Source organism: Tetrao urogallus (assembly GCF_951394365.1).
Source record: "Tetrao urogallus genome assembly, chromosome: 8".
Lineage (NCBI taxonomy): Eukaryota > Metazoa > Chordata > Aves > Galliformes > Phasianidae > Tetrao > Tetrao urogallus.
In genome coordinates this window covers 28,843,688-28,859,838 of record NC_136821.1, presented here as the reverse complement: position 1 = coordinate 28,859,838, position 16,151 = coordinate 28,843,688, and the positions used below count along the sequence as shown (strand labels likewise).

General features: G+C 49.4%; 1 protein-coding gene across 2 annotated transcripts in view; it reads right to left on the bottom strand.

Annotated features, from left to right (window-relative positions):
- Nucleotides 1-14,460, bottom strand: part of TMEFF2 (transmembrane protein with EGF like and two follistatin like domains 2) — a gene marked incomplete at both ends in the record, with an annotated part of 106,055 nt that extends 91,595 nt beyond the window's left edge. For both annotated transcript variants that reach the window (XM_079539027.1, XM_079539028.1), the window contains 4 exons: nucleotides 5,853-5,879; nucleotides 8,562-8,691; nucleotides 13,763-13,872; nucleotides 14,286-14,460. In XM_079539027.1, coding sequence (XP_079395153.1) covers nucleotides 5,853-5,879; nucleotides 8,562-8,691; nucleotides 13,763-13,872; nucleotides 14,286-14,460 — 442 coding nt within the window. The remainder of the gene's footprint in view (nucleotides 1-5,852; nucleotides 5,880-8,561; nucleotides 8,692-13,762; nucleotides 13,873-14,285) is intronic.
- Nucleotides 14,461-16,151: the final 1,691 nt, after the last annotated feature.

Here is a 16,151-nt window from a genome sequence, read left to right as displayed (position 1 = left end):
TTGCTCAGTTTTGATGTGGATGGGGAGTTTAGATTTTGAAAGCAACACTGGAGTGTCTTCAGCATGTTTTGTTGTAGGTGAATACCCTCCTTGTGTAGCTCTGAACCCTTTAATAGGAGTGCTAAATATATATATATATATATAAGTATCTAAGGAATAGGGTCATTTAAGAAAGAGGCTACGAATGGAAGTCATACCTGCATTTTGCCTTAAAAAAAAATCTGTGGATCTTCACTGCATTTTCCATTCGCTTTCATGGTTTTGAAGTAACAATTGAGAACGATCCACAAATCACTCACTGCAGTCAATTCTTTTCCTCGGTGTTGTCTGTCTACACGGTGGCATTTGTGCCACAACACAGCGAAGACTTAGTTATTAATGGGCCAAACTAAGAATGAAGGGGGTATGGGGGGGAGAGGGGGGAACATCACACTGCATGGAATTTTTGCACTGCAATTTCAGAAGTAGAAGAGGCAGTAAGCAAAACGTGGGCAGAACTCAGGCAACTAAATCCAAGACACATATCTTCCAAACTGGTACTTATACATAAGCCTGGACAGCTTCAAGCCCAGAGGAGCTCCAGGGATTTGCTGAGCATCTCAGGCAGGCAGGGTCGATTAGCTCAGTGCTCAGCTCAAATGAGAGCTTGACAGGAATCCAAATGCTGGATATTCCTATCGTTTTCATACCTTCCTAGGACTTCTAAAACATTTACCGCATCCTGCTCAGCACAAAATGCCAGCTGCAAGGACCTGAAAGTTCATCACCTGGGAAACCCCAAATGCTTCTCACGTAGCCAAGAAAAGCAGAGGAACTCCACGCTTTCCCAATTCTTTAAAGGCCTTGAAGAGACATTATGGCCTTTTCCCAAGCTAAACACTTATACAGGTCAGATGTGTGCCAGCCCTGAACTAAAAGTCATGTAATCACATTAGGACAACAAATAGCTTGAGCTAATAAACCCAGCCTTTCAAAGAGCTTATTGGTTTGGGCTCGGTGCCATGTCGAGGTTAACAAGGTAAAAACCTGTTTAACAAAGGAGATATATATCTGACCATCCACAGTCAGGTCAATCATTTAAGATTTAAACATTCCCTTCAGAGGTATTTACCCAGTCAGTGCATGCTGCTTATGGTTGCTTCTGTACCTTCTGATGATGCTTTAAATCATATCTTCCGAATGAAATTAGAGTAGAAGCTTTACTACAGCCTTATTGCAGATGGCAATAGCATGGGGGGTCAGCAATATTCCCAACTCACAAGAGAGACAAGAGCATTATCTGTTACGTGCAGTCAAAAAAAAACAAAACAAAAGCAACCCACAACAACAACAAACCAATAGTTCACATAGCTCAAAACACACATTTCCCTTCTTTTGGAGTTTAAACCAGAGCAGTCCCTCTATCTTCCCATAAACTGTGTGTGTCTGCAAACGTGATATCAGTACAGCATTTAATACAGTGCCTTATTCAAACCAATATATACTTCAGGTTTTATGGAGTATTTTGGCTCAAATACTATTGCTAGGATGCTGTTTACAGCAATATCCATTGTGTTCTGCATAGCCTGGCCTATCAATCAGCCTTGTAATAAAGCAGAGAGGGAAATCTGGGGAAAAGCAGCAGAGCTGCTGAATCCAAGCTAGTCAAGCAAAACCAGCATGGAGACAAGTGCAAATACAACTGGGTCAAAGCAGCTGTTAGGCTGTTGGTTGTACAAGAACACATATGCGTCGCATTAGAGCTTGCCTCAGACAAAAAACTCAGGCTTTTAAGTGTTAAGCCTTTTTTCTCCCTTTTGACTGGGTTTCAAAATGACTTGTTACACACAGATTCATGATGTGCATGTGTTTACTCACATATCTCCAAGCTGAATGGAAAGGCAGATAAGAATTCCAAATCTATCATTAGATCAACATGTTGGTACCTACAAAGAGCCACAGGACTTCAATTTTCTGGCTAAGATTTAAGGGATAAACTGAAGAGAACAAACAAACAAAGAAGCCGCTCTCATCCACAAAATACACATACAAAACAACAAAGGCAAAAAAAAAGGATGGCCCAAAAGGCTGCTGATTCTCAGGTGTGCCTAAGAGCGGTAAATTAGGAACAACCATAAGAACAGTGCAATCTGCCATTCTTTATGGATTGTGCATGGTTCAAAGGACACGGCGCTGGTTTGGCTGTGAGCAGCAGTTGTTATCCCCAGGCCAGCTCCTCTCAGCCTCTGCCTAACTCACACACATTCATGTTCTGCTTCGAGGATTCCTTCCTCTACCTCAAGGTGAGGAAGTGCCTTACAATACCAGTGTGTACCACCCTGGAGCCCTAATCTTATAATTAGTGCCTCTAGCTGCTGCTGTAAATTAAATAGTGACAACTGTATTGATGAATTATGACATTTTTTTTTCCATTCTGCTTTAGTCTCGATCATAAAGAATTAACATAAAAAAAAAAAAATCAAACTTGGCTAAGATGCATGTACCAATGGGCCCCATACGATTCGCATTAAAGTAAGACTTAAGTGGAAATTGAATCAGGCTCTGGAACCAACTCAATGGAAGTGCCTGCACTCTTCAGTACTGGAACCACAGATGCAGCGAGCACCATCACCACCCACTGTACGTCCATCAGGCTGACTGCAAGGTCACCGACAGAACTAGAAACACATCATGTGGGAAGGGGGAAAGGAATTCAGTGCCAAAAAAAAAAAAAAAAAAAAAAAGAAAAAAGAAACCAAGGAGAGATGCTCTTAGCCCGCTGAGGATAGTAATAAAATACTGCATCTCAAGTTGGTTGCTGTTTGAAGGAAGCTAGGAAACAAGCAAGAATTCATTATGAAGCTGCTCAAGACGAAACCATGAATCATTGGGTTCTAAAAAAAATCCTATGCTGTCTAGAGAACAGCATGGATGAAAATGAATGGAATCTCTTTAAATTACTCTCTGTATAAACTCCTTCACATTCATTCTTTCTGCCACTGATTAGCCTCCTTCTATGATACGGGTTTTTAAATTATTCCACACCACACTCCCAGCTTCTGCAATCAAAACAAAGAAGCAACTCTTGATTCTTCATTTTTAGCCCCCATTTACAGGAAAAAAGCATCTTCTGCAGTGCAGAACTTGAACACCTACTGTTCTTACATGTTTCCTGGATATCCCCAAAAGTGAGTGCGTGCTGATAGCTCAGTAAGCTAATGACCTTAAAATCCCCCCACCGCTCCGCAAATAAGGGGACTTTTGTTCCGCTGTACTGAATATGCTATTGCTGCCTGGCGGAGTATTAAATCACCTCTGGAAAGCCCCCAGGATGTTAAATCACAGGAAGCTGGAACCCCCCCCCCCCCCCCCCCCAATCCCAGCAAGCCTGGAAGTAAATACAAAAACCCCAAATCCCAAATATTAAACTGGGACAAACTCACTGCAAACTCATGTGGGTATGAGCAGAAGGAAACATGGCTGGCAGAACATGCCCCCTGGTTATACCATCCCTGCTCTAGGCTGATTCCTGAGAACATGAGGTTTTTATGACCACACAGTGTGGGTGTGTATCTGTCCATTGCACCAACTCCTTTTCCAGTAATTTCTGAATCAACCGATTATAATTTCACATGACAGAGACTCATAGAGATGAGGTAGTATTGAGAGCTCAACTGTTACCAGCTACAGAGAAAGCCATCTCAACGCAAAAAGCTTGCTATGCTCCAAGAACTGGAAAACACAACCTATACAAGCCAGCAAATTTGAGTTAATTCCCTGTTAGGTGTGTACACTATCAGACTACATAATTCCAATCACAAGATACAAGTCCACCAGAAAGCTGGGCCATTCATCTCACAGCTTGTAAACTATACACAAAAATGTGCAGGGAAGTCCTGAACAATTCACACTGAAGGATCACCTCTTGGAAGTGCCTTCAACTGGAAGTCCATCTACCTATGAAAGCAAGCCCTACCCAGACGCTCTCCTTAACGCATCAAGTACAGATCCTCTTGTCCCAGATCCTGCACCAAGGAAGAGATCTCTTTGATATCCCAGCCCTGATGTCACTTGCCTGGATTTTGTTGGAAAAGGCATTCTCTGACAGCCTCCTGACCCCCTGCGCCCAGTAGAATGTGCTGCTCTCCTATGCCCACCACAGTCCCCAGGGCTGTTAACCAAGACTGCTTGGAGATGCATCAGAAAGGGAAATTCTCAGTAAAAAAAAAAAACAAAAAAAAAACCAGCAAATAAACTAAGATCTCAGACTTCTCATAGAACAACTTTCCACTCATGACTGTTAAGAGTGGATTTTAAAAGACTTATTGTAGTGACATCCAAAATTTATTACAGCTTTTACAACAAGACTGTGTGTAGTAAAGAATGATGTAGTGACAATATTTACTTGGCTGGATTTAGCTTCTTAGGGCACATAAATATACTTTTGTACTTTGTGAACAGCAGTAGCTGCCTACTAAATCTTGTATAATACAAGGCAGCTTTGTAAACCTTCAAACGCACACACCAACTTGACTCTGTCTACTTCACAAATTTGCTTCCTTAACTATCTGCCTAGTCAGTCCCCACAGTCCTCTTCTGCTTGTCTTCTGTCAACCTCAGCTCTTCAAATGAAATTGTTTGGTAATCCTGCTTTTAAAATCCTATGCTTTCTAAGTACGGATTTCATAGTGGCCAAGTTTGTTCCCCCAGTCTGCCTCACCACCACTTACAAAACAAACTGGAAGCCTTACGCATTCTCCTTGATACATACCTGAGAAAAGCCACACAAAAGTCATCATTTGAAAATAGATTTATTAACCATGTGCCTGATGGCCCCATCTCAAGAATAAATTGAAGTGTAGATTTCTTTTAGTCTTTGAATCTCAATTAACTGGTCCAGTTAGAAAGACAATATAGAAGGACACAAGAGTAAGACAGGAATAGTCAGCCAAAGTTTTTGAATACGAGAGGTAATACTTCCAACTGTGAAACTTAAGTCCAGTATGTGACAATTAGATCTCCTGCAAATACCACTTTACAGGTGAGAATACTACTTGCACACTGCGCACTCTAGTGTACTAGTAAGCAAAACCACAGGACTGGCTGCCCCAACTAGCCCTCGTGCTTCCCAGCCTCTAGGAAGCAGCAGCTCCCAGAGGGCACACTGCCTACCCTGAGGTAGGGCTCTACCCAAAGCCACCATGTATACTCCCAAGAAGCACTAGTCACACGTGCCAGGATCTGCGGTGAACCAGCAAATCCGTAAATCACTTCATCTAAGAAATAAAAAAAAAAAAAAAAAAAGAAAACCCACAAATTCACCCTCCACTTTAAATGCAAGTTTGCTGCTGTTTTACAGTAGGTTACAAATGCATCAAAGGGTTTGGACTATTTCCATTTCTGTGTTTGCTTGTGCTGCTGTTGTTCTTACAAAAACACACCATTCTTCTCCCATGACATTGCTTCGTAACTTCAAAACAATGCTCTCCACTGCCACAAAATATTTGCTTTGAATCCTCCAGCAAGGAGAAGCCAAGGGTTTGGCTCACGTGTTAAAAACAGGAAGAAATAGCTCTCTAAGAACAGAACAAACAAGTGCAACAGTAACAGTAGATGGAGATAGAGCTCCTAGCATAACCTATGAATAATTCCAAGTCCTATTAGAAGGAACACAGCTTTCTGAATTTCCCTAGAAAACAGCATGTCATTACTGGGCTGCAGCTTGACTCAAATGCAAAATGTCACTTTTTCAGAAAAAAAGCCAAACAACAGACAATATATAGTATAACAACTGAACTGCAAAGCACATCCACTTAGAAGCTGAAATTGCAAAAGACAACGAGCGTAGAGCAATATCAGAAGAGGGCTCTTACCTCCATCCCCAGATCCTGAGCCAGCATCTGAAAAGAGAACAGAATGAAATTTATATTCATGTGCTGCTGTATGTCCTGTAAGCATGTAAGGCAAGACTGTTCAGTTAAATGCATTACATCGTATCTTATGTTTGATGTCATCCCTGGGTAAATTACAGAGATCTAATCTGAACACAGTTCACTCAAGCTGCCTTACTCATGTCTGAACTCCCTTACTTTATAGTTTCTATATAAGACTAAAATAACTTAAGCCCTGGAGTGCTGTGATGTTCTCAGAAGCCTCTGCCTCATTTTGTTGTACTGAGACTGATAAAGCAGCTCCAGGAGCTTTGTTCCCAACAGTTGTGCAGAGTTGCTTCACATGGCCACTAGGAAACAGTCAGCATCAAACAGGGCTTTTAAACACATCTGTCTGAGCCCAGACTGACTGGAAATGCGTGCCATCGTCTGTACAGAACACCTCAGCAGATCACAACCAGTTAGAGTCAACCACAGAAACTCTCATCCAAAGCTCTTCAGATAAACAATTAAAACGCCATTTCTGTCAAGGTTGTTGCTGAGTTTCAAAGCCAAGTGCTTTATTTTACTCATGCTCACCGTTTTTTTAGGGTGGAACAACCAGATTCACAAGCTCAAGTGCAAACCCAAGTGTCTCAATCTCCAAGCCCAGAACTTCATTACGATGCTTTCTAACCAAGCCCAAGTACAGCCCAAGCCCACACTTGGAAGGGCTACAGAATTCTCCCAGAGAGAAAGGATGCCCTTCTTAGCATTTATCCATTCATCAACATCAAGAGGAACAGAAAGAGTTTGAGATGGCTGCTTGGGGATCCAGTCACCCCATGAACTGTTATGTCAAGTTTACTGACAGTAGGGCCTGGTGGATCTGAACTGGCCTGCATGTGCTAGCTCCATTTCAATAAGTCTGTCACAAAAGTGGCTCAGTCTTGTAGTGCAAACTGGTCATTTTAAGTGGGAGAAAAGCCAAAGGGGGTTGGAAAAGTAAACAGATAATGATAGTGTTTCCCTGTATTCTCTGTCTTTTTGCAGGGCGGGATCTCATGCTTTCCTTCTATCCCTACATTGTGAAGCCCGCACCTCCACCAAGCCCCCAGTGGGGCAGGTCTCTGCAGAGGCTGGCAGCCCTGTGTGTCACTGCACCATCCCACTGCCAGTAGCGAGCTAGAGTAGGAAAAGATGAAGCAATGCATTCAAACTTGATCAAACCCCTTTAACCAAAAAGTAAGGCCTTGTTTTTTTTGTTTGTTTGTTTTCAAACAAATAAGAAAAGAAAGAGTTGCTGTGCTGAGAGAATTTACTGGGTGAAAGGAATCCTGTGCCACAATAGGCTTTGTCAGTCTGAGCCCCACTTAATACCACTTCACAGCAGAAAAATTGAGCATGAGCGTTGTTGGTTTTTTTTTTTTTCCACCCCTATTCAAAATTGCCAGGTAACAGCTTCAGAGAAAAACAAAATTTCCAGGAAAAAGCTTTTTCTGTCCGATGCATCAAACACAAAAATCATGGCACTGCACAAAGTTTGTCTGATGTACTTTTTATCAACTCCTCACCTGAGAAAAAAAAGTCTGCCTTAAGTTTAAAAGGCTCTCTCAAGAACAAAGCCTTACTCCTTCTATTCTTTTCAAGTGAACTTCACTGCCCAGCTCTAACAGACACTGAGCACAGAAGAAAAACATCAAGAACCCTTGCGCTTAGGCAACTCTGTTTTTCTGATGGATTTCGCTCATTTGCTTTCCTTGCTGCTCCATGAAAGCAGAGACACAAATAGCTCTTGATGCTAAAAGTTAAACAAGGGAGTCTCAAACACCAGTCAGTTTTCACATGTGCTCTTCAATTTGAGATCTTCCAACAAACCCAGGAAAATAAGTGATTGCACAGACCTGTTCATTAAGCGCTGTACAATCAATGAAAATACAAATGTTGTAATTTATCTGAGAGCTTGGCTATGTAGCTATTATACTAGAGCAGAAAAGAAAGACCCTCACCCTACCCTGGGCTCACGGGGGAAACTCCAGTGGAGAGAATCTCCAGAAGAGATCCTTGCCAACTGGCAGTCAGCTCTTAAATGGGTCTAGGAGAGGTGGAGCCAGGCTCCTCTCTTTCCGGCAGCACAGATGAATTGCCTTCACCTGTGCTCCCGTGGCTGACTCATGGCTCGCCTCAGGTGATCAATCAGAGGTTCAGGCCAAGATTCAGCAGTCGCCATACAAGTGTGGTGGTGTTAAATCCTCAGCTGGTGGGAGTTGGTGTGGCTCACTACGGACAGCAGAGCTCTGCTGAGCTACACCAGCTGGGAACCCAGCCCCACAAGGAACAACTGCAGAGGTTGCCTTAGGGGCAGCGCTGCTCCAGTCCCACTCTCTGCAGATTGCAGAGGGGGTTGCTATGAGCCAGATGCCCATCCATTCATCTGGCATCTGCTTGCTATGGTTATCCTCTCCCAATGACTTGTCGAACTGCACCATAAGCATACACTGACTGACCAGCAACACAAGATACAGACAAAAAAAAAAAAAAAAGAATCACCAACTTCTGCATTGCATTCTGTCAAATTAAACTTATTTTGAAGCTAAGGATGGCAGCAGCATCTTCTCACAATCAAGACTGCAATGAATTAACCCCCAATGAACTCGAAGGAAGGATTCACAGGGCTCCAGCCTTCAGCAGAGGCAGCTCTCTGCTACGTACCGGTCGCACACGATCCTTCAGAGACAAGCAGTATCTCGCTCTGTTGCTTGCAAGCAGCCTGCTTCAGGTAGCACTCATTCTGGTAGGTGTCACCGTTGGAGCCGCAGACGGGCACGTAGTCGTTGTTGCACTGCAAGGACACAGAACGGCAACGTTAGCCGTGCAGAGGGATGGGGCAGCCCGAGGTTGTGTGCCCCCACCCCACAGCATGAAACCACCAGGAGAACGGCGGGAGGGAGGCACTGCCTCTCTCTTTGCTAGAGAAGAGGGATGTGTAAAAGAAATAAGGGAGAGAATCATGAGACAACCCCAGGCAAATACCCACAGAACTGTCTTCCCATGAAGATGAGCACATCCAGGCAGGGAACACCCAGCAAGGAAAGCAGCTCCCCAGCAGCAGCTTGTGCGCTTCTATTGGACGGCAACAGGCAAATTGCAGCCAGCCATCCTCCGCCCCACTACAGAGCCGGTCCTTTGCATGCAGAGAAACGTCCGTCTGCGTGCACATAACTCTCTATTTAAGCACTTAGCCATAATGAGAACTGATGGGACAGAGGGCAATCATTTCCAAGGGATCTTGGACCAAAAGGCATCCATCCCTTTTGCTGTGGGCCAGATGCTGCACCCAGGATGCTGGGGGCTCCAGGTCCCCACACCACGGCTGTGCTCCTACCAGCCACGAGCCCTGCCCTGCTGCCTACATTTTCTGCCTTCCCCCTCCACCGCTGCAGGGCAGCTTTGCCCTCTTGTGCTCGTTTTAATAAAAATAATTCCATTTAGTAGAGAAAATTGGGCAACCTACAGGGTGCAGTTATCATCAGATAATCACACTCTGAGGCTTAAAGATTCTTGGATGTGCCCTGTACGTGGTAATTACGCCAGGGATATGATTATCTCATGATTACCGTACTCCTGGTATGCCTCATTGTTTAATTATAACAAATGAAATGATCACAATTATTATTTACAAATGCTCACCTCTGCTTAAATCCAAATGAAAATTAAAGAAGCCATACCCCCTATTTGGCTACCTCATGCCACAAAGCAGCTGAGGTGTGCTCACAGCCTAACGCACAGAACTGAGCCATACAGACTAAATAGGCCTCGAGGTGAGCGACTACAGAAACCAGCATCACAAACAGTTGCTTAGATGGCATTCATTGCAGGCCTCCACACGCAGCAGCTGCCAACAAATTATTCATAGTTGGTCAGAGTGACATTTTGATTGGGCTAAAACAAATGACATTTTCCCCATGTGCTGTATTTCCTCAGATCTCAGAGCTGCGTCCCACCTGCAGCATCCTCTTCCTTCAGAGCCGGACAGCATAGCAGCAGTGAAAATCTTTCCCTTCCTCTCCTGATGAGGTGCTACCCACGCAGAAATTTTCAACAGCCCATTAAAACGTGTTTCTGCTATTGTCACAGTTGTGCTCCAAACCTGAGGAATGTTGCAAGCAAAAAACACCAACCTCATCCAGCAGCTCGACAACAAATGCTGGAGGGTGATCTGGAATACTTAACCAGGACAATTAACACAATCATGCAAATTTTCTTAAGCATGAAGAGCTGAGTCAGTCTTGTTTTTACACACCCTCTCTCCTTGACACCCATGGGATTTCTTGGCAGAGCAATCGGTGCAGAATCCAACCCAAAGCATCTCAATAGGCTTTGATACACACAGAAACAATGCTGGACCCTACTCCCAAGAAACACAGTGGGAACTCTGCTGGTTTTGCCCAGAGCCAAAGATGATCTTTTACATGGACTTAGCTTCAAATCTGAAAGGCCAAGCAGCCCTACGTTAGCAATGTGAGATGTCAGGAATGAAATCCTGAGCCACGGGTCCCGGTTGCTTCTGGCACCTGGGACAGAACTTCCAAAGCTCAGCAGATTTAGAATGTATCTGAGAGACACCAGACAGAGGGCCCTGGGAAGGTGTCATTCTTTTCACAGAGGTTCTTCCATCTCTCCCGCGGCTCCTGACTCACCCAAATTTGGCTGTGGAGAGCAGAGGTAGCTGGCCCATCACAATGACAACTGGTGATCCACCCTTTCCTTTCTCCAGCTGGAATGGTCCCTCATGCATTTCTTGATCACTGCCCATCTCTCCCATCACTCATTCTATACAGCTGCTGCTTGGATGGAGAACGCAGAAGTGGGGAGCTGCTGGTGGGAGTGCAACAGGTGAGAGCTTCCAGGTAAGTGCTGCCTTGTTCTGAGCTGGGCTGACTCTAAAGGCCATAATGAAACCATTCTGGAAGTCACAACAAGACTGCTGAAGGGAAGGTCATAGCATTAGTGCTCAGGTAGCTGGCAAGCTTCTTCCTCATGATAGAGAACATCAGACCTTGACTTGGCTTCCTTGGCATGGCTTCCTCAGTCTAACAACATGTTTTTGGTATTGGTTTAAGACACGACAGATCAAGCTCTGGACATGATCACAACTCTCCATCCCTAAAGGCCTGTTGGAATGCACAGTGAAATCCATTTCGAATCTCAATAAACCCAGGAGCACAGTGCCATATCATCAGATTCTCTCATATGTGGGTTCTTAAAATATACCTGTAAAGAAGGGAAATAAGTGCATCCAAGTCACCTACATTCTCAGCATGAGCAGCCTTGTGCAGTCACAACCACAGCTGGAGACAAGACAATCCTGCAAGTGCTGGGATCAGTGCTGGAAGTACATGGTTTGCTTTCTGAAGAGACCGGTGAACCCATGCACCTCCTCCTCCTTGTAGTGCTGTTGGATGTTTGACCTCCTCCTTCTCTCAGGCTTCACTCCCCAAATACTGGCTATGTTAGGAGCCACGTAACACTACACTATATTCCAGAAGTGAAATAGCAGGCAGCAAGCTGGCAGGTGAGCTACAGCTCCACCACTACTGAAAGATGTGAGGGACTCAACACACAGAAGGAGGGCTCCCCACACACCGAGCGCTTAACATTTGCCGTCTTGGTCATGAGGTGCAACCTTGATGGAAAAGCCTTCTGGACACGTTCACAAGATCTGAGCAGAAGAGATGACGGGCTGCTGATGGCATTGGAAGACTAAGGTACAGTGCATCCAGCCACAGCCCTGATGGGCTTGCTGTGCAGGGTAGGAGGGAGGTGGCTGCCACCATGCTCAGACCCACAGCTAAGACAGCACGTCCCCTGGGCAGAGCGAGATGTGGTACTGTGCCCCACAGAACAGCTTACCACGGGGAGACAGGGAACAGGGCATAGCTTTGTGAAGGAGCAAGAGGGAGCCAAGCAACAGGAACCCTTGCCTCAGCATGTGCCTGCTGCTCTATGGAGAAAGAGCCCCACTTACACCTGCTACATTAGTCCGACTGGGTACGCCCTCTCAAACAATATAACATGAATTTTATCAATCATGTCCAACAAATGGAGCTAATATTGAAAAACTAAAAACAAATAAAACAAACACACACACACAAAAAAACAAAAAACAAAAAACAAAACAGCGCACCAAAGAAACAAACCAAACCAAAGCTGCAGCAGTTTCCCTCTACAGCAGTCCCAGTTTGCCTCTGCAGCCCCCCAAGCCCCATGCTGGCCAGCCCAGGCCTTTCAGACAGTGAGGAGACAGAATTAGCTTTCAGTCCCTGTCTGTTTTCTCAAGCTGCAGTGAAAGCCCCTGGCAAATTCTGGAGAAAACATAACAAGTAATTATAGTGATGAGGCATCTGCTATTGATTTGCTCACTATCACCCAGCGAGCTGTCACCAAAATGGGGCACTGAGTTCTGACGAAGGACCCCTCGCCCCGGGAAAGATCTTGTGAACGTGTCCAGAAGGCTTTTCCACCCAACCCTGGGGCTCTGCCCGCCTCATCCAGCCACAGGCACCTCCCCGGGGACTCATCTCCCACCGGCACGCAGCTCCCTGCCCATCACCTGCCGCTGCGTGGGTAGGCACATCCCTCCCCGCAGAGCCCAGCAGCGCATCTCACAGATATGGCCCTACAGCCATTACCCAGTTCCCTTCCATGTGTTCCCATGTCCCCTGCAGGACCGAGGGCAGGGCCAGGCAGCAGCACACCGGCCCCTGCAACAGGACCGGGCAGCGCCACGCCGCGTTACAGCTCATTCTTCGAAAGAGAACCCTGAAATCCCCGCACACACTGAGCCGCAGCACAACGTCCCTCGGCACGCCGCTCACAGCGGGGCTCCGTCGCGCGGTTTGTGATGCAGGCAAATCAGAGATGGAATTAAAAGCCACACGGCGAGTAGGGAACCACAGCACCTTAGCAAACACCTGCCGTGCTCTTATTACTGAGAATTCCTTTGCTGTAAAGGCAGGAGTTGATCGCCTGGGATTTTTCTCCAGAGATAGATTTAGCTCTAGGAACAGCACAGTACTCACGGGGCTCCCAAGCAAACAGCCTATCAGAGCCCAGTAGTGCATCAGTCACTGCGGGCACACACCGTCCCGAGCCGTGTCACTGGCCTGCCGGGCTGCAAGCACTCCCAGCAGCACCACAAGTTGCACAAGTTGACGTTAAAACACCACAGACGACAGGGAATACAGGCAGAAACACACAGGCAGAAATACGCACAGCCCCTCGAACGCCCGGGCTCTATTCAGGTCAGTGCGGAAAGCACAGCTACTTGCAGGTCGGCCCAGCACATGAATCCTTCCTAAGAAAGCTGCCCGACCCTGAGGATGCCTGGGATGCTGAAGGGAGAAGGAGCGGGGGCAGCTACCAGCGCCCGCTCCAGCTCCATTAACGCAAAGGGAGCTCGCGGTTGGGAACAGAGGGATTTCTCCCTAATCCGATCAGCTGGGCAGACACACGGTCAGAAGCGCCGTCACCACGCAGCCCTTCCTCAAAACATTGCATAAGCACATTACAGATCCATTTCTTTAACGAGATCAGAACTCCGAATACAATAAGCCGCGATCTGTATCTGAGCCCTCCCTAAACTCATTTCCAACTCCTCCTTCAAAGGGCAGAAGAACAGTCAGAAACGCACAGCGGTAGCTGCGGACCGAGGGGACGCGTGAAGCCGCAGCGCCTGCCTTCCCCAGCAGAGCTCGTGTCCCCGTGCCACCAGTTGGCTCCCCGGCTGCCCGCCGCACGCTGCCAGGCTGCGCCTCCAACTTCCCCGCGCCGCCGAGTGACAGGTGACAGCGGGAGCGCCGCGCCTCGTGCTCTCATTAACGAATTAGGGGAGGAAATATCAATCTCCTTACCTTGAACTGACAGACGCAAGTCACGCTGTCTCCGATCCTCAAACACTCCCCATCGAATTTACAGGTGTTGGTGTCGCAGAGAAAGAGATCGTTTTCTCTGTCATCGTAACCTCGAATGCAAAGCGGAGGAAGATGTCAGCATCGGGGAGCGACGGATGATTTCCTGCCGTCCTTCTCTGCCCTCGGTACCCCACTCCTTCGCCCGTTTCCCCCTCGGTCTCCCCGTCAGCCCTCGTTTCCCGCGCACTTTTTCGCCTATCTCCCTTTCCTCGCACCACCGCGAACACAAGTCCCGACTCCTGCAGCCGCGACCGAACGAGCCGCGCTCCGCAGCTCCGCATCCCCGCGCCGTTCCCGGGAGGAGCCCAGCGGCTCTCGGCTCCCCGACCCCCGCGCAGCGGCCGGACGCGGCCGGGACACGTCGGGCGCAGCTCGGAGCTCCCGCCGGACTCGGGCAGCCCGCAGCTCTGCCCGACGCCACGGCCGCGCGCGCCCGGCCCCGCTGGCTCCCCGGCGCTCTCACCGGAGCAGTTCCAGCCGGTGGGAGTCTGGCAGTCGCTCAGGGAGGTAGGGAAGGCCGCCAGCTTGTCGGGGCGGGCGAGCAGCAGCAGCGCGGCGGGCAGCAGCAGCCAGCAGCAGCAGTCGCACAGCGTCCAGCCGCCGCACTGCCGGGGCGCGGAGGGCTCCCAGGGCACCATGACTCCCTCCCTCAACTCTCCGCCGAGCCCCCGGGGCGCCGGGGGCCGCTGGGCATCCCGGGGCCCCGGCCGGCGGCGGCGCGGCTCAGCGAGCGGCGAGCGGCGGAGCCCGGCGGGGCGGCGCGGGGCTGCGGGGGGCGGCGGCGGGGCGGGGAGCGGCTGCCATAGGGGCCGGGCGGCGGGGAGCGGGGGTTGGGCGCGGAGGGGCCGCCGCCGCGCAGCCGCCGCCGCCGCCGCCTGCCCCGCTCTGCCGCCCGCATCCCTCTGCGCGGGGGAAGCAGCGGGTCCCGGCCCGCCGCGTCACGTGCCGCCGCCGCCGCGCCCCCATTGGCCGAGCGGCGAGCGGGGAGCGGCGGGCGGGGCGGCGGAGCCCCGAGGCGGCGCCCGGGGCAGGGTCGGGGGGGGGAGCGGGGGTGCGCGCGCGCGCGCCCCCGCAGGTCTTGCCGTCGCCGGGGGCGGCCGCGGGGCGCGGGATGCGGGGCGGCCTCGCGGAGCGTGGACGGGAGCGGAGCGACGGGGAGCGCGGGGGGTGCTCGGCCGGGCCGCGGCGGCACGCCCCGCTGGAAAACTGCACCATCACGGCTGCGGGCACACCTCGGGGCGCGGCGGGCGGCGAGCGGGGCTTCTCAACGTCCCGCCGGCCGTCCCGCGCCGCGCGGTGCCGGCGGCTCGCGAGGAAGCACACCTTAGACCTTACGGAGAACGAGTGCCTGTCGGGTCCCTCTGCGCAGACGGCAGCGGAGCCCGCAGCGCGGCGCCGCCTCGTCCCGCAGCGCACCGCGCCTCCGCCCCGACCGAACTGCTGCGGCTGGGACGGGGCTGCAGCTGTGCATACAGCGCTGCTCTAGGTGTGCGTACAGCAGTGCTAAAGGTGTGCGCACAGCGCTGTTATACGTGTGTGCAGAACGCTGTAGGTGTGCACGCAGCAGTGCTGTCGGTGCGTACAGCAGTGCTGCTGCTCGGCATCCCAGCAGCAGCTCCGCACGCTGTGACAGGGAGCGTTCCAGGTTTGCAGAATTCCCATCTATTCCAGAGGCGCCGCAGATTTCCTGCATCGCCGTCCTGTCCTGCACAGCCACACCTGCTCCCCGTTAGGTCACCTGCAGCTGCCTGCATTGGCCCCTCTATGTGTCCATACTCCAAAAGCCTTCGCTACACTGAAGCGCACATCGGTCTGCATGCTCCTGCATGTGCTGCAGTGCTGCTGAAGATGCACGCACGCCCCTGTTCCTCCCGTTTCCTACCAACTGACCAAGCCCTAAGAAGCACCTCGCATGCAGGCAATACTCCTTTTTACTGCCTGCTAGTGGCTGAACAGAATCTTCTTCTTCTGCGGGTTCACAGAAATCTGCCAGCTGAGCAGATCGATTTTTTTTTTTGTCTTTCCCTCCAGCACTTTATTTCACTTTTTTTTTTTTTTTTTTTCCCATGTCATTATTCCCTTTACTATCATATTCTATTTCCTTCTCACCTTCCCCTTTTGTATTTAACTTGCTGATTCTTTCTCACATCCATCATCTGTTGCTCGCCGAAGCGCTCTCTGCCTTGTGCTTAAAGACCTCCATCCCAGCCGGGTGTGTGCCGTCCCCCTGCCTGGCCCCTGTTATAGACCAGTTTAACCAGCTAAGAAGGCAATGAGACCGTTAGGTCCTTCCTGACCTGCCTCTCCTGCCACTGCAGCTCTCACACAA